General features: G+C 32.8%; 1 protein-coding gene and 1 long non-coding RNA gene across 2 annotated transcripts; one reads left to right on the top strand and one right to left on the bottom strand.

The window, feature by feature from the left end:
- Positions 1-4,679: 4,679 nt before the first annotated feature.
- Positions 4,680-5,525, bottom strand: LOC111992619 (LYR motif-containing protein At3g19508). Its single transcript, XM_024024488.2, has 2 exons — positions 5,147-5,525; positions 4,680-5,028 (listed from the first exon to the last, which is right to left on the bottom strand). The coding sequence occupies exons 1-2, from the start codon at positions 5,339-5,341 to the stop codon at positions 4,975-4,977; spliced, it is 249 nt and encodes an 82-aa protein (XP_023880256.1). The 5' UTR covers positions 5,342-5,525; the 3' UTR covers positions 4,680-4,974.
- A 9,574-nt stretch (positions 5,526-15,099) lies between these two features.
- LOC136068371 (uncharacterized) lies at positions 15,100-15,866 on the top strand. Its single transcript, XR_010629734.1, has 3 exons — positions 15,100-15,156; positions 15,255-15,499; positions 15,779-15,866. It is a non-coding gene; the product is annotated as an uncharacterized LOC136068371 (long non-coding RNA).
- The last annotated feature ends 9,284 nt before the right edge of the window (positions 15,867-25,150 follow it).

The raw sequence follows: 25,150 nt of genomic DNA, 5'->3' as shown, positions 1-25,150 counted from the left end.
CTTATTTCATTGAACAAGCTCTTAACCACAATGTACTCATAGCTTTTCATTCTTAATAAAAGTTCTTGTAGTCTTCTCGTTAAAATATATATATATATATATATATCATGTTTACTTATTGATTGGTAATAGATGACTAAGGAGAAAGGTTTAGAAAATTGCAAATCCGCCCAAAATCACCATTTTCTCTGCCTAAAATCTTTGCTTTCTTCGGCCAAAATAACTGCCCAAAATTAAACCTAGATTGCAAACCCAAAATCATCATCTATAATCAAACCCAAATTGCAAAAGAAGAAGAAGAAGAAAGAAGAAGGAGAAGAAAGAGAGGCACATTAAAAGAAAATATAGATAAGGAAAAGAAGAAGAAAGGGAGTCTGTGTTAAGAGAAAAAAAAAAGTGTTAGGTGGGGGTAGGTGTGAAATAATAATAAAAAGTGAGGAAAAATATTATTTAAATAAAAGAGTGTATATAATAGATAAACTGATATGAGTGTTTTTGTAAAGTGTCTATGTAAAATAAATAAAAAAGTGGGTTCTTATACTAAAATAGACAGAAAACTTTAGACGCATGGATGCAGATGCTCTTATAGTTCACATGCTTTGAGAACTGTTGACACGATCGCTAATTTAAGTCTCATATTAGTGCAATTTTAGTTTATCATGAGACTCAACTCTAATCCAAAGCTCAAATTATGAATATAAAAAATGGAACAAAAGATGAATTATTTTTTTTTCCAAAATAACACCAATTTTCAAAAAAAAATTGTTAGTTAACAACGTTTCCAAACTATTTAGGGAACTAACATCTCGAGTCCCACAGACTCAAGTTTACTATAGCAAATCGAGTCTTAGAGACTTGAGTTCCATAAAAACTGTTGGAACTTGAGTTTTAAATACTCGAGTCCCATATTGAGAGAGGAGCAAAGAAACCTAGCAAGCATAGAAAAAAACCTAGCAAGAATGGAGAGAAGAGCAAAGAAACCCAGCAAGCACAAAGAAAAAAACCCAGCAAGAATGGAGAGAGAAGAGCAAAGAGAAACTTAGCAAGCAAAGAAAAAAACCTTGCAAGAACAGAGAGAAGAGCAAAGAAAAACCCAACAAGAATGGAGAGAGAAGAGCAAAGAAAACCTAGCAAGAACGGTGAGAGAAGGGCAAAGCAAAACCCAACAAGCAAAGAAAAAAACCCAGCAATGCACTTGGATACGGAGAGGAGGAGCAAAGAAAAACCTAGCAACGCACGGTTGAAAAGGAAGATCAAGTTTGCTCAAGTACATTGATCAGATTCTTCTTCCTCTTCGATCAGATCCTTCTTCTTTCTTCTTCTTCTTCACCCTGTTCTTCACTCTTTGTTTACTCATTCTTCTTCACTTCTTCACTCTCTGTTTACTCCTTTCACTCTCTAGCTTTAACTCTCCTTCCTACAGCTCTATGGAAATCGAGTCTTAGAAACTCGAGTTTCACATGAATTTTCATAAAAATCAAGTTTTTTGATACTCGAGTTGCTATAGTGAACTCAAGTCTCATGGACTCGAGATGTTAGTTTTCTAAATAGTTTGAAAACGATGTTAACAAATGAATTTTTTGAAAATTGGTGTTTTCTTGAAAAAAAAATCCAACAAAAGATAGTGGGGTTGTTTCCTGTTTCTAAGTAATGTTAAAAGTACTGCTCTACATTATTATAGATGGTGGGGTTGTTTCTTGTTTGATCAAAAGATGAAACGGCCATGAATTTCAATTGATCTTAGCACTTAGTTAACGTCATCATCTAGTTGAACAAGTTCACAAAATACCACTAAAAAATCCTTGCAAAATTGTCATTTTCTTGGTATTCCTTTTCTTACAACTCTTTAACTCCACCTCTTGCACCGAAGGCTCACTCTCAGATTCAAATAATAAATTAATAATCCACTCTCACTCTCTGTTTCACACACAGTCTAAATTTCTATACACACAATTATTTTCATATGGATGTCCAAATGGACCAAATTCCTTCTCTTACTAGCAATTTAAATTGCTAGTAACATTAGGAAACTTGGTACATTTGGACATCTATGTTAGACTTGTATTGTTCGTTGGGCTATAAAAGCTGGCTGGTGGAGGGGAGGAGGCAGAACTTTTTGGTTTTGTTTTTTTCCCACTTTCCATGTGTAATATAAGGTGACGAATTAAAATAGAACAAACGTTATAGCATATTTTTGCCAATATAAATGTCTGTTTGTGTATTCAAGAGTTAGGCCCTTTTAGATACATACTATTGTAAGTTTTTTTAAGACCTTCTCTCTTCTTACTATATATGTGTTAAAAATACTTAGTATTTAAAAAAAAAAAAATTATGGAACTCACAGGATTTTTGAATTTTTGGCAATAACTTATGAGTAAACAAAATAGCATGATTTTAAATAGATAGGTCTCTTTTTATTTTTTGTCCAATGACAAAGTAAGGATTAGCATCAGCATAGTGAAAATAACGTTTAAAAAAATTATAACTACTAAAATGAGCATGCATCAATCTCAATACTTTATTGAGTACTAGTATGTAACCCACACTTATGTACGAGAATAATGAATTGTAGTGGTGCTATTGATGTTAACTTGAGTTATAAAATATATAAGATATTAGTTTGACCAGGACATTTAGAGGTATTAAAATAGTTTTTTTCTTGCAATTTTTATTATATTATTGAAGGAATCCGGGAATTGGAGGAAGTAAGAAGATTAGAGCATTCACATCACCCTCCATATAGTTCAGTCAAATTTAGTCCAAAAATCTTACTATTATTAGAGTCAAATACAACAGCCTTAATACTCACTATGCAAAGACCCAACTGAGGTACCTAGCCACTGTCGTCGATTTTGCCTTTTGGTTTCCTTTATAGACCGTGGGATTGCATCCTGCTAGTCCAGTGAAACCAAACTTTTAAGAAGCTAAAAAATATTTCGTTGTGGGATCACCAGCGGGACCCTCTTTTCCGTAGTTAACATCAAAATCATTTTTTGTATAGTTACATTTGTGATCTGTTGTTTCTGGTAATTTTTTTATTACCCTTGCAAAAATTTGTTCTAACGTTGGCCATTCATCTATTATAGTTTTTTAGCATGATTCACAATGTTCTATAATGGGTAACTATAATGGGTAACTATAATGTGAACTGTGTATTTTCTATGATTTGGTTATGAACCACCATCAAAGACCTAGACCCAAACCCAACCACCATCTCCCATCACCCATGGCGACCCAGTTCTGAGCCACCTTCAATTGCCTCTGTACCTGCCAGATCCGAGCCACCTTCATGGACAATTCGGAGCTTAGAATGATCTCAGAGAAGCAACTGTGTCAATGTCATCAACTCCAGGAATCGAATACGTGTTTTAGAGAGAGAGAGAGAGAGAGAGAGAGGGAAAACTGAGAGAAAATTCAATTAGATTTCAAATTAGAATCCAATTAGAGGCTAATTTTACGCTATGTGTCCCATTTAATCTAAGTTTTTAAAATTTTGTGCCAAGTTAGTTAATTTAGTGTAAAAATTAGAATTTAATTAGAGTTTAATTTTGCGCTATGTGTCTCTTCAAATGTAAGTTTTTTAATTTTTGTGTCAAGTGAGTTAATTCAATGTAGAAAACGAAAAGTTCAATATAAATAAACCATTAAAAAAAAAAAACTAATCATATATATAACCAATACATAGAGAAAATTTAATTAGATTCAAAATTGAATTTTTGCTTTTGGTAGCTTTCCATATAAATTAAATTATTTATATTTTTACTGTTATTTTATCTTTGAACTAATGAGCATATTTTTTTTATACTATTTCTATTTAGATATTTTGTATACCAGGTTCTTGAACGTAGTAAATTGTAATTGAGCTGAACAATCCTATGCACCTATCCCCATTCAATTTAGAAGATATTATTAGACCAATTTATTCTTTTATTTTGTGTTATATTTAGTAGAATTTCATGAACAATGATTGTGAATTAATATTGTATATGTAGTATCTAATAGTGATTTTAAAAATTATAAACATAATAGCAAAATAATGAGAAACAACTACATTTTCTAGTGGATTATTGACCACTTGGAGGGCGGCGAAGAGGTTTTACGCCAAAGACTTCGGTTTCCTCTTCCATAACACATCGTGTGTTGTCCATGTGTTTGCATCTTCCTTCCTTTATCTTTGCTTTATATTTACTGCTATGGATGTGTTTATATTTGGCTTAGATTAGTTATCAATTCTGTGTTTGGCTTATGTTAACACCAATGTACCAAAGTCTTACTAACTACAGCCAGCAACTATTTACAAAAGTTTAAAACGATCGAGAATTGGATAGATACAAGAACTCAAACACTCGATGAACAACCGCATCAATGGATTTAGCCAAAAAAGAAAACCATCAATGGCAACCTCCACCTAACAAAAGTGGTACATAGCGTATCCCATATATATAAGCACCCTCTAACAGGTTACATTGCAGTAGTTTTGTACTTAGGGTCCATTCTTATGTGAGACAAAGAAAAAGACGGTACTTGTATATGTCCGATGCATAATGAGTTTTTTTCCACCGTAACAGGTTATTTAAGGTGTAGTCTCAATATCTGTACTGCAGCATTGAAATTCCTCCATCTATTGCCAACTCAATATCCCAGAATCATAGCCAACATTTCTAGAAAAAAATTCGATATTATACACAATCAAAACCCTTATTGCAGCATTGGATATATTATGCAACCAAACATACAAATACAACGTACTCTTATTACACGAATACAGACACATTACATCGTCTGAGTATTCTCAATTTCTTTCAAACACATGCGCCTAAAAGTTAAAACATTATGCAATGAAAACACTACCCCTTCTCAGAAAAGTTGTAGACACTGCAATTTGCAACCAAACAAAAAAAAGACTGTCACTACTCGCTATCTTTTGTCCTTTGAGGAATAAAAACAAGCACATGGCGGGCGTTTTAACACATACTAAGGAAAACAGATCTCCTTCAGCTTATCCGCCACCGATTTATCCACCGAATACTGCATTAACAAGAAACCCAAAATGGGTCCTCAAAAGTTCCCACATTTACATAATTTAAAATAAAAATAAAATAAAGTTTGATATTTTGAATGACAGAGACAGAGACAGAGTTAAGACCTTGTTGAGGACCCAGATGGAGTGGTTGTAAGCGCGGTGGAAGAGCTCGTCAAGGGCATTGGAATCTTTGGCGTCGACCTCTCTGTAGTTGACGAAGTTTTCACGGGCGTACTTGGCGTAGTAAGGCCTTGTGTCCTTTGGCAACCGCCTCACTAGCCTCAGGACCTCACCATAGACTCTTAGCGCTTTCTCCATTTCTGTTGGTCTTCGAAAGATGGAAATCGATCAACAAAAATAATGGGCTTTGGGCGTACTCGGAAACATACAATTCAAGGGTATGGTATGTTGGATATTTACTTGTGTTGCAGTCTAGAATGGATTCTAGCTCTGGCCTTAATATTCGGCCCAATGTGTGTTGGAAACTTGATTGCACCAACTATGGTCTATGCGTATGCATTCAGCCCGCTTACCTGACGAACCCAATGCCTCAATTCAATTCGACTTTTTGTGGGTTGATGAGGTTTTGAAACTTTGATTGGGTTAGATTTTGGTTGGTAAAATTTTCAACCCAAGGAACCCAATCAAACCCATGTGTGTGTTGGAAACTTGATTGCACCAACTATGGTCTATGCGTATGCATTCAGCCCGCTTACCTGACGAACCCAATGCCTCAATTCAATTCGACTTTTTGTGGGTTGATGAGGTTTTGAAACTTTGATTGGGTTAGATTTTGGTTGGTAAAATTTTCAACCCAACGAACCCAATCAAACCCATGTTAGTAGTAAATTGCAATGGCAAACTCTTAAAAGTTTGAGGTAATTTTGATTTTTTTTTTGTCCTTTAAAGTTTTTAATTTATTTTTTTTTTGAGAAGGTTAAAGTTTTAAAACTTGAATCCATAAAACTATGTCAATTTGATATAATTGAAACTTTAAAGGATAAAATCAAAATTAGTCACACTATTAAGAGTATAAATTACAATTATGCGTGTGTACTTTATCTTGATTTTGATGGTGCTATTGTTTACTTGATAAAATGTTTTCAAAGAATTTGATATAATATTAATACATGTGTGTAATCATGTGTATGGGCTTAAAGAGGAGTAATGTTGCAGAAACAACCTAATGTCCTTGTCAAGCCTTTTCTCTCAAGATTTCTGCAACACCCCACTACTTTTAGTTTATAATAACTCTCTTACTGCACAAAATGCCTTCCTTTCAAGCGTGAAAGAAGGTAAAAATTGGAACTTTTTTTTGAGGATGAATGGTGTTGTCTATAGAGGGGAAATGGAGTAGATAGCATAATTTTTACTCCACTATTTCCCTCCAGTTATTGTTTTGTATATATATTTTTTATCCTTAGGCACGTTTGAATTCAAAGTCAAGCTAATAAAACATGCCAAAACTCACATTTGGTGGGAATAAAGATATGAGTACCGATCAACACTCGTGCCTCAGTGACAAGGTTCTGATCAGCACCTATGCCTTGGGCACGTTTTGCATCTAACTTTGTATTTTGGTAGGTTTCTCTCTCTCTCTCTCTCTCTTTTGATTTGTTTAAGGATAATTACAAATTTTAAAGGAATTTTAAAGCTACTAGACAAACGAAACATTATCTTAAAGATCCTATCTTTTAATCTTTGATTTTCCCTCTCATTTTCAAAGAGGGAAAGCAAAGAATTAAAATCCATGCTTTATGTCTAAATTTTATGATTATTTTTAAAATTTTTAATTACATCCTTATCATAAAAAATAAACTAATGGAATTTTGACATAACATTAGTTCTAAGTAATCCAATTAACCTTCTCAAAAAAAAGTAATCCAATAAAGGATCAATTAAATTGAATTGGTTATAATCACATGGTTTAGGCATTAATGTGCTTGGATGCATATTAACCATTGGTTCTTGATGTGGCTTGATCTTTCAACGATGGGGTTCCAATCTAAATATTCTTTATGTCTTTTTGATCATGATGAAGTTAATTTTGTTTTAAAGTGATGTTTATTTCCTTTGAATGGTAGAATTTTACTTTTGGGTTATTTAACACTACAGTTTTACTCCTTTTGTGAGTTCTTGGTTGCAAAATGAAGTGCCTACAATTATCTATAAGAAAGGCTGCCTTTACAGTTGTCAACTCACCATCAGAAAAATCTACTTCCTCCTCATCTATGGACTTGGGATAATTTCTGACTTATCATTCCTGGGCAGGGTAAGTAGTTCATAAGTTTTCAGGGATTCTCTACCAATTCCACCACCTTGATGGCGTCAACGTCCCTTGGCTCTTCTAAAGCAGTTAACTTAATTAGGACAAAGCTGCCCAGATAGGGATCTTCATCTCTCCCACCCAATCCTAAGTTCTTCTAGGGTTTCACTTAGATTATAAGCTAAACAACCATGCAAATACAATCATATGTCAGATGTGGAAAAGTATACAAATTTAATATAACGAAAACAAAGCTACAGTAGTAAAGGTCCCAACAAAGTTGATCATACAAGGCTTCAATGTGGGACATCCCACAATGTGAATGGAGTTTTTTTTTTTTTTTTTTTTTTTATGTGGGTTATGGGGTCTGGTGGACAGGCGTAGCTTGAATTAGTTAAGGCTGATTTAAATCAATTGGGGCTAGTTTTGTGTTTGCAGAGGTGTTGGAATCAGCAGTTGGTTCGTGTGGGTTGAGATTTTGGTTGTTTTGGCGATGGCTGAGTTTTCAAATTTCGCAGCGGTTGTTGGCGGCGCTAGGTATGTTGTGTGGTGCTTGCAATGGTAATGTCAAATAGCCTCTGAATGGACATGACAACACACAAGCTAAGGACCCTATAGAGTCCAAAAATTTACATTGGTGCCACTGAGTTATGTATCTCAGTTTTTGAAAACACCTGTTTCTTGTTTTCTATTTCCATCACTCTAACTCAAATTTTTGAGTTTTTAGTGATGGAAACACAATGTGAAAATCAAGCCAAACAAAAGAATTTGTGTGGGTCCCACGTGTTTTGAGAACTCAGTTATGAGTTTTGAGTGATATGATCCAAAACTGCTCTAAACCAAACATGCCCTAAATGTCTAAAGTTTTAGAATGATTGAGTAGTAGCTTCTCAATCTTAAAGATTTCTATCTAAAAGCAATACTCCTAAAATTAAGAAAATAACTCAAACATCTCAAACCATTATCAACCAATTATATATTATAATCTTAAGAAAACAAATATAAATCATATATTGTATATTATAATATATTATATTTATAGACATTATATATTAAAATATTTGAAAAATCAACAGCATTATATATTACATCTTATAAACATATAACTAATCAATAATAGCATTAAAAAAAATAATCAATATTATATTATTATATATCCACAACACAAATACCCAACCATTCATTCAAATATATATATATATATATATATATTTTTTTTTTAATAATAAAAATACTCTAGCCATTCATTCAGCAACCATTCATTCAAATATACATATATTTTTAATAAAACAAACTCCAGCCATTCATTCAGCAATAATTTTCTGGCTCAACGCCCAACCATTTGAGAAATTATACAGTCCTCTAGTGGACCATGTTATTGTCTACCATTCCACTAAAAGATTCACACTTGTTTAAATTGCTTAATCAGTAATCAGTTTCTGTTTTAAAAAAATTTCTATCTCAGCAATTTTGAACAGGTGGGAGTCTTTTAGTGGAATGGTGGACCACGTCACTTGTCCACCATGAGGACCTTATAATTTCTCCAACCATTCACTCAGCTCTATTCATTTAACCAAGCTAATAAAGATCATTTTGCAGCAACTTAAAATTGTACAATATAGTAGACAAAGAGAGAGCGAGTGATGCAAGTGAGGCAGCGATTAAATTCTGGCAAGTATGGAGATTGACGGTACAGAGACGAACAAAAGGATACTGACTATGTGATGGAGTAAATGTAAGACAGATTTGGGCTTTTTTTTTTTTTTTAATAATTTTTTTTATTGAATATTAGGGATTTTTTTAAGGAAGACAGATTTGGGTTTTCTCTTACAACTTTTTTTTTTTTTGGGGTTTACATGTATATTCCAACCTCCTATTTAAAACTCTCCTCAGTTTGGATTGTGGGCTGCAACTCACTTGCATGAAGCTAGAATCGCTAGTAATTACCAGTCAGCCATACGATGGTGAATTCGTTCTCAGGCCTTGTACACACCGCTCGTCATACTACTTGGTTGAAGTGTAATGATCATACGTCTGTAAGGCATTGTATGTCCCATAATAAGTCCCATTCTTTTACCCTTTCCTAAAAGTCAATGACTATTTATAACTATTACCTTGACACTGGGAGGAATAGCCTTTCATCATATTGCAGCAGGGACACTAGGCATATTAGCTGGCCTATTCCATCTTAGTGTCCGAAAATAATGAATACACCAAACCAAATCAATATGTACTAAAATATAACCACAATCACATTAATGGTAATGATTCCTCTTCAACATTTGACTTTAAAACTATCAATGTAAAAGAGAAATGTATACTTTCAACCAAATGAACTAATAAAATGAAATATAATAATTAAAAAAAAAAAAAAATGAAAAAGAAAAAGAAGATAACAACTTGCCCGTACCCCAAATCCTCAAATGTCATCTTTACTCCTCTTTGAAAAGAAGAAAAGATAGTGATGAAATGAGAAAAAAAAAATTGTGAGAATCAAAGGAATTGTAGAAATAGACTTTTTATTTATTTATTATTGATGTGGAAATAGACTTGAAAAAGAGATAAAGAAGAAGAAATTAAAAAAAAAACAAAAAACAAAAACAAAAGAGATTTGTAAAGAGTTACAGAAACAAAAATACACAAACTAACAAATTAATAATTTCAACAATGTCAAAGGAAACAAACGTGAAATATGAGATGGTGATCAAGTGAGTAAAAAGTTGAGGCAATCCAAAAGTCTGTGCAAAGAAACTAAAAAGATATGTAAAATGTTTATCTTCTATACCATTAATAAGAGGATTCTTCTATTTTGTTTTCAATTTTTAGTGTACCAAAATATCCTCATACAAATTTTGAAATAACCTACCCTTTGGTTTAATTTTTTTTCCTACAAAAACGGTTAAAACAATACTACTATCTTGCGTACAAAAGGAAAAAAAAAAAAAACCGTTATTCTCACCACCCATTTGTATTCATCTATATTATTAATAAGAGGTAATTAAAAAAGAAAAGAAATGTACATTTGTGGGGGAAAAAAGCAATTTTATTTATTTATTTTTTTAAAAAAAGTTGTATTAGTGTTTGACTACTAACGTGAGAAAAAAATGCGGAGGTGGAAAAAAAATGGTCTTTTTTTTAATTAATAAATTTAGCTAAAATTTAGGAATTTTTAAATTAGTAATTTTCTATGTCTAACCTTATTATTTATGTTTTACAAACAAATAAATTTGAGGATATTTTAGGTATCTAAATTGAAGATCCCAAACAGGAGAAGTCTCTTGTGAGATTAAGAATTAAGGAAACCGAAAAAAAATAGAAAAATTAAATAAAAGAAACTGGTGAGTCTTCATAAAGTTANGAGTGGAAAGCTAAATAATATTAAACAACAGAAATACCAGATACAACTTTATCTTGAGCACACACATGCTCTAAGAAACTTGGACATTCCTCAACCCAGGCAACAAAGTCCTCAATAGACTTAGCGTGCTGGGCCAAGACATGAGCAGGGACATTTTCCTGTCTTTTGGTATGAGAAATACACCATTGTCTAAATGATGAGGCTTGAAGGAGGAAACTAGCTAACACATTCGCCACAGAAGATGGCGGGGAAGACAGCCCCTGAACCGGTTTAAGATTTCTACGAGTCCTTTTCAAACTCTGCAGCCCAATTCCCATGTCCCTGGCAAAACAAACCCCTGCTTCCAGAGCTTTTGCTTTGGCTTCAAAGCACCTAGTGGGTAATTCCACTTCTTGCTCAAAGCTGCTACCACGTCCCCAGCCTCGTCTTGATAAAAACCCATGCACCAACTTGTTTTCTGTTTGAGAAGACTGTCTCATCCGTATTGACCTTGTATTGCCCAAGTCTTGGTGGCTTCCATGCAACCATGGCAGTAGTTTCTACCCAGTTTTCCAGTTTTTCAACATTTGCTTCAAGAAATTCATCTACCAAGTAAAAGCGCCCCTCACAAGGGAACAACCAGCCATACTTTTCCACCTAACCGAAGAACATTCCTATTCTTCCAAATACTCCAACAAACCATGATGACTTTCTCAAGCAGCTAACACATTCGCCACAGAAGACGGCGGGGAAGACAGCCCCTGAACCGCGTTGAAGATTTCTAGCGAGTCCTTTTCAAACTCTGCAGCCCAGATTCCCATGTCCCTGGCAAAACAAACCCCTGCTTCCAGAGCTCTTGCTTTGGCTTCAACAGCACCTAGTGGGTAATTCCACTTCTTGCTCAGAGCTGCTACCACGTCCCCAGCCAAACTGGTGAGTCTTCATAAAGTTAAAAAAAAAAAAAAAAGTTGGAATATGATTTTGAGAATTTTTTTTTTTTTTTTTAATTTTTGGACAAGTTAGTTTTGAAGAGTGAAGACATGGATTAGTAGGAGAGTGTCTTATTTTATAAACATTTTATGTGAAATTAGAGACATATTTTATCGGGTTGTTCTCAAGTTTTGTCCTTATTAAATGTGTGGTCTAAGGTTATTTTTAAACCACAAAAAAGTCCAGTCTAAAGAGGAGAATTGTGTTATATATATATATATATTTGTAATTAGGGATTTGTTTGGAGAAAATGAATTTTGTATATTTTTTGGTTTGTTAACTTTGTTGTTCCAACTTTATTTTTATTTTTTTGAATTTTTTTGTACCAATTTATAAGGGCCAATTATAAAACTTTAAAGTATAAATTAAATTCTTTTTTTGACGAACTGAATTTTAAATTTTGGCTATCATTTCAATTAAAATGAGGGTCATATTTCCATACCACGAAAAAATACATAATGTGTGGAGTCCACCCATGGGCGGCTCCACTTGGAGCCCAGGGGGTTCAAATGAGTACTGGCCCAAAAAAAAAAAAAAACTACATATATTAGTATTTTTCTTTTTTGTTTGTTTTGACCTTCTAAAATAAAAATTTGTACACCCTAATTCTAGATTTTTTTAAAGCTCGGCTAAAATAAATTTGAATATGATCCTCTTAACAATATCTTGGCATTTTTAAATACAAAACAAAAGCTCAAAAACAAACCAATTTAATCTAAAAGATGGAAGAAAAAAACTAAGGGCCCGTTTGGTTAGAGATTTCTAGTATCGTTGTTTAAGTATTGTGAAAATACATGGGTTAAAAAGTATTGTAGAAATACGTGTTTCAATGTGTAAATACTGAAAACTGTTGTTTAAACACTTGTATCAAACACCTCCTAATAAGTCCAACAACAAAAGTAGAAATTTATTAATTTTAAACCTTAGAAAAAAAAAAAAAACCCATTTAGATCTTAACAAATTTGAAATAAATCAATCAAATGGGAAATTAATGGATGAATGATTGTTTGGTTGTGTACATTGAAATATATATAATTTGTAGGATTGATAATGAAGAAATCATGTAACAATTTCAAAATATGAAAAATCATTAAAAGCAATTGAAAAATTTTATGTATTTCAATTTTTGTTTTGTTTTGTTTTGTTTTTTTGTTTTTTTTTTTTTTTGTTTTTTTTTGGCGATATTGATATATTCAAGTTCTCTTTTGTCAGGGATCCCAAGCCCCCTACAGTTCCAGCTGATGGCACTCATTGTGTCCGGCAGGGCTGGTTTACAGCCTCCGCCAATCCCAAGTGGTGTGCAAGGAGCTTACCAAACTCTTGGACTTCTCCGTCCATTCTTGCCTTCTTTCCATTTTCAATCAAGTTTCCCAACTCCCGCTGTGGTGACCTTAGTCTCCTTTTTATTCCCACCACAGCTTGATCAACTTCCATCAACATCTCGTCACCCCTATTTTCTCCCTGTTCTTGCATGCATTCCTTATCTGAGTTCACGTACTTCCTTTCATAGACTCTGTTTTCTTTGTTTTTCTTTTGACCACCTCCAGTGGTCTTCTTTATTTTATGGGGCTTTTGTTGTCTTGGGGATGAAGGCCCTATTTTAAAATTATGCCAGATTGAGATAAGCCCAAAGGTGCATTCTGCTGGTGTTCAAGCTTCATACATGGTTCCTAGGGCCCAAAAGCTAATTCTTGGGTTTGGGCTTCAATGTTAGGCCATTTGCATAAAACCTTTCTTTCATTTCTGACTTGTCATCATTCAAAATCAACGAGACTTCTTTTCTATCCAAGACTATTTCCTTACCTGGTTCAGTGGTTACATCAGAGACTTCTCCCGAGATTGCTGCATCGATATCCCGCAATTGCTGTTTGAAATTTGAACTCAGCGGGATTTTCGGGGTGTTGGCTTGGATGTGACATGATGGGTCAGTCCTAGCTACCTCCAACCTCTCCGCCGTACCCGGGTGGTCAATTCTAGGAGTATCGGAAACCACCGAGCGCTTCGCGAAAGTACCCAAACCATGCTCCCCTAGTTCAATTCCAACTTCCTTTGTCCTCGTGGCTTCGTTCCTCGCCGCTGTAACTATCAGAGTTTGTGAAGTTTGTCCTGTGTCGCATGAAGCCATGGGCCAAACTGGTTCTCCTCCGGCCTTAAAGTTTCCTTGTTTCAAAAACCTTGCAGACAGTCCCGTTCATCATGATCAATCCTCCTACACAAGTAGCAGAAAATCGGGAGCCTCTCATATTTGAAATCCACCCACTTCAGCCCATGTTCGCCTAGACGAACCTTTCGGCCTCGACACAGCGGTATGGAGATATCCATGAGTACCCTTGTTCGTATAAACTTCCCAAGGCAGAATCCTTTCTCATTTGCATCTACTTTCTCCATTTCACCTAGTGTTGCTCCGATACTCAAGGCCACCTTCTTTGTTTGACACATAGTAGGCAGTCCTTGGACTTGAATCCAAAACGGAGACCTGTCAAACTTGATGTCCTTTACTGCTTCACCCCTCTCCAATTTATGAAGGACCAATAAATACTTATCAAAGGACCACGGATAGAGGAATAGCACTCTATCCATGTCATCTTTTGTTTGAAAGAGGAACATGACTTTGTTCTCACCCAGGTCACTGGCTTCAAAGCTCCTCTATTTTCCATACCGTTTTCATCACTTTGGTCACAGACTCTAGGTTGACTCTCCTTTTAGTAAAAAATTTTCCAATGAGGACTAGACCATCCTCTGGCACTGATTCGTTGATTGTTACTTCAGCATCTTCCCTCGACGACAGTTTTATACTTGCACATCTCTCTGTGATTTCCTCCATGGTTCTTCTAAGAAACTAAGCTGTTCTACCGCTTTCACGGAGAAAAGTGTACCTGATGGCAACCCCTGTGCTAAAGAAAGCAACTTTTTTCACCTCCAAAGTTTCCGTAGAAACCTAGAGAGAAGACTAGTGTATCCTATATTTATATATTAAAGAGAGTTTGATTTTTGATTTGTGATTGTTTTGTAATGTGAATGGAGTTGAACGTTGGCTTTATGGTAAGCTTGGGTCGGCATACATCTATAACTTATAAGGCTAGTACTCCACCCCTTCTCCTCATTTAAAAAAAAAAAAAAAGGGTTCTGAGTTCATCATCTATATTTAGGCACCCAATACCACATATAGCATGTCAATCACCTTCACAAATTCATTACACAAATCAGGATGATGAATAGATACAAGTTTAAAAGATAAATACATTCATATATAACAAATCAAATTTATAATACAATCCAAGTCACAAAAAGGAACACGGCAATAACATATCTATATTCAAAATGAAAATATTTATCTCACTAAAACCTCAATCAACTAACTAAATAAGACCTATTGATGGAGTTTCCAATAGAAAATTTTCACAGAACAAGTAACATCCAACCTGTGCTCAACTAGTCCACCACAAGCTTGATATCTATGCATAGATATCCAAAACAAACTAAGCTCAACTAGTCCCTTCTGGCATGTTTGCAAGAGGCACTTATTCTGCAAGAACCAAGGTAATTAAAGTAAACAAACTAATTTCAGAATTAAAAATTAAGAACAAAAAAAAAAAAAAATACTCTGCATTAATTTAGCTCTGTTGATTTTGTCTCAGTTTGTTGATGATGATGGAAAATGCTATTTGGACATGTGTTACTACTTCGAAATTCAAAAGAATTGGCCAAAACCCTCTTAAGGTCTTATCTGATATTTTACTGGCATTGGCTTGGTAGTGCGTCAAGTGATCACTTTAGTTTAGAGTGATTTTCTTCGTCCGGTATGTTGTATCTTTTACAAATGGCAAATGGGGCATCCATGTCTTAATGGATCATTTGATCACATGAATATTGATGCTACCAGGTACCATCCCTTTCTTTCTTAATAAGTTAATATATTTATATACTAAGATACTTATCCCCTGTCCCACATATATTACTGCACCTTTAAATAGTGGTACCTTCTATTGAAATAAATATTTGGTTGATGTAGGTAATGATCTAGTCTATTTAATAAACTATTGTCAAGAAATTTTAAAGTTGAAATTTGATTGCAGTGTCCAAAATTTGGAAATTATTGAGACATTTCATTCAAACCTCATTTGGAAGCTGTGTTAATGCAATTGCATTGTTTTTCTTCTAGGTTTTGAAGAAAGACATGGATGTATATCAGCTCCAGTGGTATGGTTATTGTCTGTTTAGGGCCCTTGCATGTTTGCATAAGCAGGTAAGATACTCCTACAATTGTACATTTAGAGAAGTCTCAAAAAATGCCTAGCTGTAAAGGTCTTTATTTTGCAATAGTATGTGTCTTTTACTAGATATTCTTTGTTACTTTGTGTGCGGGTTTGTGTTTTTGGCTGTTGTGTTGGCACCCAATTTGTAAAGATTGGCTCAGTTGAAAGATTTGTTTTCTGGGTCTTTGTTTTTATGGTGTTTGGTTGAGAATCATTATGTTTAATTGGGTTTACTCAAATTATGTAATATCCCGTATCTATGTTGTTATATGCACTCCATTTGGTTCAATTGAAAACATTACTTGGGTTATTGTTTTTATGGTGTTTAAATTGACAACTATTATCATGCATAGTTATATGGCTTGAGTTTGCTCCGAGTATACCTAGAGACACAACCAAATTCACAACTGGTTGAGGTGGCAAATTATGATTTGTACATTACAACTTGCAAACTCAATTGTTGTGAACAAAGTTGTGGACTTTATTATGCAAGTAGACTTATTGTTTCTCTCTCTACTCTTTAATTTTTTTTTTTTTTTTTGGGTGTGTGTGTGTGTGTATATATATTTTGTGCATGATTATGGTTTTTTTTTTTTTTAAACAAAATAAAATCTTATTTTGAGGGTCAAGAGACCCCTTAAATAACATTTTTTTTTATTTTTTTTATCAAGGGTTGTAAATGTAAAACTTTTAAACCTTGGTAAAAGGTTATTTAAGGGCCTCTTGACCCTCAAAATAAGATAGAGCACTTATTTTGAGGGCCACGAAGGTCTTCAAAATTTCATTTTCGACGGTACAAGTTTCGAAGATTATCAAGGGTCAATTGGACTCTTAAAATAATTTTTCTCAAGGTTTTTTAATACCTTTTTCAAGGGTTTTGACCCTTGAAAAAAGTTAGATTTGTTGTAGTGATGATCACATTCCTAAAATCTAATTTGAGACCTAACTCGATCGATCGGCCATCCAACAATAGGTTACCCATAATTGCTTTAAGATCCGACCCGCTGAGCCGAGCATGGCCCTTTGCCCCACCTGACTCAACTTAGAGGTATGAAAATTCTATATTTAGGGCAAAGCATTGTAGTTGAACAAAGACTAGTGGAAGTTATTATTTCATTAGTCTTTTCTTTCTCTAAATGAATTTGCATTATGCATTCCTTTTTTGGATTTTGGAATCTTTTAAGCATTTCGTTTTGATATGTTTAGGTACATTATAATTAGAAAAAAAAAAAAATCATGAGATTGAAAAATATCCCCAAATGCATGAATTTTGATAACATTGGACGTATAAGACTTTTAAGAGCAAAAGCATGAAGTCCATAAGCAAGCAATAAAACTATTTGAATTTTGAAGTTCTTATTGGGATTATAGATATAACTTTGAACTATGAACTTAAATTTTTTTATGAGATTGTGAAGAAATTTACTTGAAAAATGACATTATTTCTTTTTCCAATGCTATAAGATTAATATAGTATTTTGTTTGTGATTTAAAGTCAAATTAATATACATTGCTAGGATAGATTATAGTCTACCTAAAAAAAAATATTATAAAATTTATACCAATAAAATGTACGGATTACAAGCTATCTAGTAATTAATAATTATTTAAATGCGACTAAGACTTTGTTAAAATTAAGGTTTTGCGGACACATGCGTAAATCAACTTCAAGAAAAAGACATTATTTATAGTTGACATGATAGCTCATTAATTTTAAAATTTTCTTTAAGTTGCAATTTGAGGTTGTTGCATGAATACCGTGTTGTTCTTCCCTTGAAAGTCTTATTGAGATTTTAATGTAAACAGTTACGTTGTAGTTTGATTTTAATGTGAACGGTTACATTGTAGTTGTCTCTCAATGTTGCTACTGCCTAAGCTTCATCTTTTGAGGAGAAGATGATAGTAATATGGGACCTGTAGCGGCGTATGGTTTATAACAGCACTTATCAAAATCGCCATAATATGGGACTTATAGTGGCGCTTTTAGAAACAGAGTTGGCTAAATCAAAGGAGTCAATACCGTATCGGAGGCTGTATCGGGTTAGCCACCGGTACGATATATTTCGGATACCGGTCAATACCGATGTACCGTTTTGGGTTTACCGCTATTTTTTATATTTAAAATATATATATATATAAAAAAAAAAAAAATCATGAGATTGAAAAATATCCCCAAATGCATGAATTTTGATAACATTGGACGTATAAGACTTTTAAGAGCAAAAGCATGAAGTCCATAAGCAAGCAATAAAACTATTTGAATTTTGAAGTTCTTATTGGGATTATAGATATAACTTTGAACTATGAACTTAAATTTTTTTATGAGATTGTGAAGAAATTTACTTGAAAAATGACATTATTTCTTTTTCCAATGCTATAAGATTAATATAGTATTTTGTTTGTGATTTAAAGTCAAATTAATATACATTGCTAGGATAGATTATAGTCTACCTAAAAAAAAATATTATAAAATTTATACCAATAAAATGTACGGATTACAAGCTATCTAGTAATTAATAATTATTTAAATGCGACTAAGACTTTGTTAAAATTAAGGTTTTGCGGACACATGCGTAAATCAACTTCAAGAAAAAGACATTATTTATAGTTGACATGATAGCTCATTAATTTTAAAATTTTCTTTAAGTTGCAATTTGAGGTTGTTGCATGAATACCGTGTTGTTCTTCCCTTGAAAGTCTTATTGAGATTTTAATGTAAACAGTTACGTTGTAGTTTGATTTTAATGTGAACGGTTACATTGTAGTTGTCTCTCAATGTTGCTACTGCCTAAGCTTCATCTTTTGAGGAGAAGATGATAGTAATATGGGACCTGTAGCGGCGTATGGTTTATAACAGCACTTATCAAAATCGCCATAATATGGGACTTATAGTGGCGCTTTTAGAAACAGAGTTGGCTAAATCAAAGGAGTCAATACCGTATCGGAGGCTGTATCGGGTTAGCCACCGGTACGATATATTTCGGATACCGGTCAATACCGATGTACCGTTTTGGGTTTACCGCTATTTTTTATATTTAAAATATATATATATATATATATGTATGTATATGTGTGTGTGTGTGTATATATATTATAATAAATATAAAAGTTTAGCATAAAACATTTCCTTAATTCAGAACTAATTATTTATGATTTTAGACTTTAGTATCAATTAAAAAAAAAAATATATATATATATATATAAAACAAAATGCTTAAAAGTTACCATTGCATTAACACTCGGTACCAGTCAGTATTGCCTGAAATTGGCCGGTACATGGTTGGTACGGCTAATATTTTTTCTAGTATGAAACATGGGGGTTATATGTACCGGTTTGTTTGCTGGTACGGTATATTCCGGCAGTACCGACCGGTACGGTACGGAATTGACTCCCTTGGGCTAAATGCTAGAGCAAGAAATGCGGTCACCTAAGGCCCCAAGTAAAAAAAAAAGGCCCCCCTAATTTTAATCAATAGGGTTATTTATAATCAATAAATAAAATAATATTTTTTTACTAGATGAAAAACAAATAAAAAAGAAAGAAAAATACAACGTCCACAATATTTTTTACAACACTTTTACAACTAATGTTAAATAATAGGTTGTTATTGATGGCAAAAAATAATTGTAGTGATATTTTCAAATAAAAAACAAAAAGCAACTTAAACCTTAAGATTTGTTGTAAAAAATATTGTAAATGTTGCACTTCTAAAAAATAAAGAATAATAATAAAAGTTGAGTTAGTAAATTTTTACTAGTTCTCATCTAAATCTACTACTAACACCATTTTTTTATTTACTACTATCAATTTGCCACATCAACAAGTATGAAAAATTTTCTCAAACTTTTTCTGTCTATAAAATTTCTAAAAAATGAAAAAATTCTACGTAGTTCATATTAATTAATAGTAATTTTGCATCTAATACAAGATAGTCAATTTTTGCCTTAGGCCCCCATATGTATCAAGCCGCCCACTACAAGAATTTTGTTCTTTTGCAACCAATGTTTTAGTGACGATATTTAAAGCATTAATGACGACTATATGCTGTCGCTAAAGATCAAATTTCTTGTAGTGTTAGAAAATGCTGGTGTAAACAGGTTTTTTTGTAATGAGTAGTTCCCTAAATTGGCTACCATTGTCATTGTTTCGTTGTCAAAAGGCTCCGTTTATGATTGGACTATGGGTAGATTGTCTTGATTTTTCAGAAACTGGCATAGCATTCTTGGCTCCTGGCTACTATCCTTGAAATGAGTTATGATGGCTTGCAAAATTTTTCAAGAACAAAAAATTTTATTACAATTCAAGAGAAAATCATTGCTTTGAGGAAAAGTAAGAGAAATTTATAACATTTATTGGAAAATAATCAATGACAAACCAAGAGAGGACATTGGAAAAGAGTCAAAGAGAGGTAATATTTTTCCACTATTCTTCAAAGTTTGTTTTTGTAATTTAGTACAGTGTGCAGTGAGAGCTATTATATTGATAAAGTTTTTTTTTTTTTTTGATAGGAATTATATTGATAAAGTTGTAAAAGAAGAAAATGACTAAGGAAATGTCAGATGAGTCAAAGCTATAATGAACTTTCTTTTGTGGGAGTAGCAATAAGTTATGTATGAGTTTTTCCCAAGATCGTCCATTCCAAACGTGAGGAAGGTGGCATTTTCTCTTAAGTTTGAGTCGAAAAGAAGAGAAAAAGATGAAATGTTATTTATATGGAATAAAGAGATTATAGATAAGTTGTTGAAACCTGCAAGGTATATTTGTAAAAATAGTGAATTAAAAAGAAAAAGAATCATGTTAGGGATATGATGTGTCTTCACAACTTATAGGTGTTAAGTTATAAGCAATGTAATATCACTTTCATGATCTACCAAAATTAGGGCCAGCCCTTCCACTAAGCCAATTAGGCAATTGCCTAAAGCCCCCAAGTGGAAGGGGGCCTCCAAAATTTTAGAAAAAAAGAGTAGTAGGGAAAAAAAAAATTTGGTTTCAGATGAATCTAAAAAAATATGGCATATCCTTTTGACCAAAAAACAAAATTTCTATTATACCCGGTTAAAAATTGGTAACACAAAAAAAAAATTTGGTCTAATTAAAATCAATTGTCCCAAAAATAACATTATTATCCTCTAGACAAACCAAAATTCAACAAGATATACTACAAATCCAGTCTAAGAAATTAACCACAAAACAATCAATAATCAAACCAAATAAAAAAACCTCAAATCCCTAAAATTTTTACTGTTTCTCTTTCTCATTCTTGCTTTGTTTTTTTTCTCTCAACTCTTGCTCTCTGCCTCTCTCATTCTTTCTCTCCACTGTTACTAGCTGCCTAGCCCCAGCTTCCTCCGATCTAAATCATTCTATCGCATCTGATCTGAAAACTCTGAAGACTGAGGAGTGAGAACTGCTGAGCCGATTGCCCTTTTTTTTTTTTTTTTTCGCTGCTACATTTTGATTCTAGCATTCTGCAAAATGGGTTTTGACTTTTAAGGTATAACTATAAGACTTGGCTTTTTTAGATTTGCTGAGACTGGGGCTGGTTTGTGGCTGGACGTTTCACGTTTGGGCCTTCTAGGTTTTTTTTTTTTTTTTTTTTTTTTTTTTTAATGTTTTTTTTGGGTGGATCTTATTAATAAGGCTTGTGTGGCTATCTTGGCAGGCATCTTCTTGGCTGGGCTAGGCTTGTACTTTTGTTATGGCTATGCTTAATTTTTTTTTTTTAATTTTAATATTGTGTTTTTATATATATATTTTAGTTATTGGTAATATAATGAATAAATCTTTATTTATGCAGGTTGAGATTGCTAAATACTTGTTATTATTTGGTGAAACTACAACAATACTTTTTATATAAATCAGGTTTTATTTCTTATTTGCTCTACACTTGAAAATTATTTTTTATTTTAGTCTTTATAAATATATTATTTAATTAGAAATGTCTACTAGAAAATATGCATCTAGATATATATAAAAAAAAAAAATTGAATTTCAAAAAGAATCAATGGATAAATTTGTTATTAGTAATAAACAAAAGGCCCAATTTTAGTTCTCACCTTAGGCTCCAAAATGTCTAGAGCCGGCTCTGACCAAAATATATGATTTTTGTTCATCAATATATATATATATATATACACCCAATTTTTATTTTTTCGTCACTTACAACATGTTATTTGAACTATTAAAACATTAGTGAAATTTTTTATGTCACTTGACTTTATTCATAAATTTAATATATTGATATTATTAGATTGTAGCCCCTAAATTCTTTTTTATATAAATTAGTTAAGGTCATGTGTTGCGTAATTTTGATAATGAATTTATGAATGACTATTACATAATTTTTTTTTTTTTAAAATAACTATATAAATAATTATTACATATCATCTAACGTACGTATTGACAATCTCATAATAACATTCTTAGTTTTTTTTGGTAGAAAAAACTTTTGTAGTTGCTTGTGTGGACTTAAAACAAATTTTGTTGTGACATTTGCCAATACACTTATTTAGAAATTGTTGGGCAACTCTAAAACACTGGACATCAACATTCCAGTTTCACGTTTATTAAAAAAAAAAAAAAAAAATCCAGTTTCTCAATTTTGTGTGTGTAACGTAAGATTTATTTCAAATAAGAAAATGTTTAAAATACAATTTTTTTTTTTTAAAATAACTATATAAATAATTATTACATATCATCTAACGTACGTATTGACAATCTCATAATAACATTCTTAGTTTTTTTTGGTAGAAAAAACTTTTGTAGTTGCTTGTGTGGACTTAAAACAAATTTTGTTGTGACATTTGCCAATACACTTATTTAGAAATTGTTGGGCAACTCTAAAACACTGGACATCAACATTCCAGTTTCACGTTTATTAAAAAAAAAAAAAAAAAATCCAGTTTCTCAATTTTGTGTGTGTAACGTAAGATTTATTTCAAATAAGAAAATGTTTAAAATACAATAATTTTACTACAAAAATTTTGCAAAATGATATGATAATTAATGTAATTAGTGTTAACATGATCAACATGAATGATAAATAAAATTCCTATTTACATTTTTGTTGTAGATTTTTTAATATCTCTGATCTGCTAATAATATCTCCCTTCTTTTAACCCCTGCATTTACAAACTAATAGTCGTAGGAAAGTAAATCTGATTGTGGACTTTGATCGCAGTCCCACACTCCTACTGCTATAGAACTTGATCGGTATTATAGTTTACATGGCTTCCCTAGGACAACTAGAATCTGTGTGATAGAAAGTTAAAAAGTAGTTGCAACTAAAAACAATATGAGATACGCATGCATATAATTAATAATTAATTTAGTCTCCTTAGAACTTCTTGTCTTCTTGCTATACCATAACTAAACTATAGTTACGTTTACCTGCAATCGCATTTCAACTAGTACTATTTCTTTCTTTCTGTGATTCAGAATTGGACATGCAAGTTGTAAAAGTATCAACATTAAACGTGTAGGCAGACAGGCACCAAGAAAACTTCAAGTGCTTACGTCCCCAGTTGCTGAAGTCCATGCAAACATTTTCCTTTCAATTCTTCAAACCAGAAAAATAGAATAGTCTTTAAGCAAGAAAGTGAAAGCATATCAACACTCATTAATGCACCCAAAACTAAAACCTCATATCAATATTGTAGCGGGGTGAATACTGAGCGAATATTAAGTCTTATTATAATAAGGTAAGTCTGGGCCCAACTTAAGTATCGGCCTAAATGATGGAAATAAATCTAGTATTGGCTAGCCTATTTTTTAAACGAATGCAAAACCTCAAATCCTTAGTTAGGCCCAATACCCTTCCAGGTTGCACGTCGAGCTAGTCATGTCCGAGGCGTGTCCGAGCTACCGAGGTAAATCCTAGAGAGGCTACAATTCTCTGAGGTAGCTTTCTAAAAGTTCCTGATGATTCCACAACAAACTCACATCAATATAGGTAACCTGCCTTGCACCACTGCATTTAATGCAGAAGGGCAAGCCTGAATAGTAAGAAATGCCCAAGAAGTCTCTATTCATGATGAAAAACCTACAAAAGAAGAGCCCGATAAGACCAAAACATATCCAAATGGATGCTTGAATAGTAAGGAAGACCCCAGAAATCTCCACTCATGATGAAAAACTTACAAAAGAAGAAGCCAATAAAATTAGAAGTTATCCAAGTGGACACCTAAACAATGAGGAAGACTTCAGAAGTCTCCTTTTATGATGAAAAATCAAGAAAGAAGAGTCCAATAAGGCCAGAAGTTATCTAGGTGGTCACCTCAACAAAGACCCCAAAAGTCTCCATTCATGATGAAAAACCTACAAAAGAAGAGCCCGATAAGATCAGAAATTATTTAGGTGGACTCTTGAACAGTAAAGACGACCTCAAAAGTCTCCTTTCATGATGAAAAATCAAGAAAGAAGAGCTCAATAAGGCTAGAAGCTAGTTATCCAGGTGAACTAGGACAAAATACGAAGATGACTCATATAAAAAGAAGAGACGAAAGAGATGAAACAGACACAGAATATAGGAAGAGAGAAAACAGTAAGAAAACACTCAAGAGAGATTCATGTGACATATCACACTTGAATTAATAAAAAGATTCCGGTAGTTAACGTATTCTTGTCCAAATTTCCCATTGTGGATCAATATCAACCCATAATACAAATCAATTGTAACACGTGTTTTGCTTAGTATCTTAAACCATAGAATTAAGGGACACGTCACTACAAATATCAAACCCAAATTAGCAAACACTTATTAGAACCCTATCTCAGACGTACGTCAATCATGTTGCTTCCGAGTTGGCAAATTTTACTAAATTTTGGATTTTGGAAATCTTTTAAGCAGTTCATTCTGATGTGTCTAGGTTTAATATATATAATTAGAAAAAAAAAAATCATGAGATTGAAAAACATCCTCTAGTGCATGCATGAACATTGGCAACATTAAACGTATAAGGCTTTTAAGAGCTAAAACATGAAGTCCATAACCAAGCAATAAAACTATTTGAATTTTGAAGTTTGTCTTGGGATTATAGATATAACTTTGAATTATGAATCTACATTTTTATGAGGTTGCAAAGAAATTTACTTGAAAAAAGGAACTTATTTTTCCAATGCTATAAGATTAATTATTTTGTTTGTTACTTTGATGATGGCTAGAAAGTAAATACAAAAATAATATTTTAAATTTATAATAAAAATGTATGGATTATAAGCTAGTAATTAACAATTATTTAAATGCGACTAAGGGCCGGTTTGGATACAGCTGAAAACT

This window comes from Quercus suber, unplaced genomic scaffold, assembly GCF_002906115.3.
Source record: "Quercus suber isolate HL8 unplaced genomic scaffold, Cork oak 2.0 scaffold_112, whole genome shotgun sequence".
Taxonomy (NCBI): domain Eukaryota; kingdom Viridiplantae; phylum Streptophyta; class Magnoliopsida; order Fagales; family Fagaceae; genus Quercus; species Quercus suber.
The sequence above is the reverse complement of the archived record's forward strand: the minus strand, read 5'-3'. Positions and strand labels throughout refer to the sequence as shown.

Bases quoted from the DNA above. Each gene is read 5' to 3' on its own strand.
- LOC111992619 (XM_024024488.2), bottom strand. From the start codon at position 5,341: ATGGAGAAAGCGCTAAGAGTCTATGGTGAGGTCCTGAGGCTAGTGAGG. The intron at 5,029-5,146 runs GTCTTAACTCTG...TTGTTAATGCAG, and splicing joins CCATCTGGGTCCTCAACAAG to TATTCGGTGGATAAATCGGT.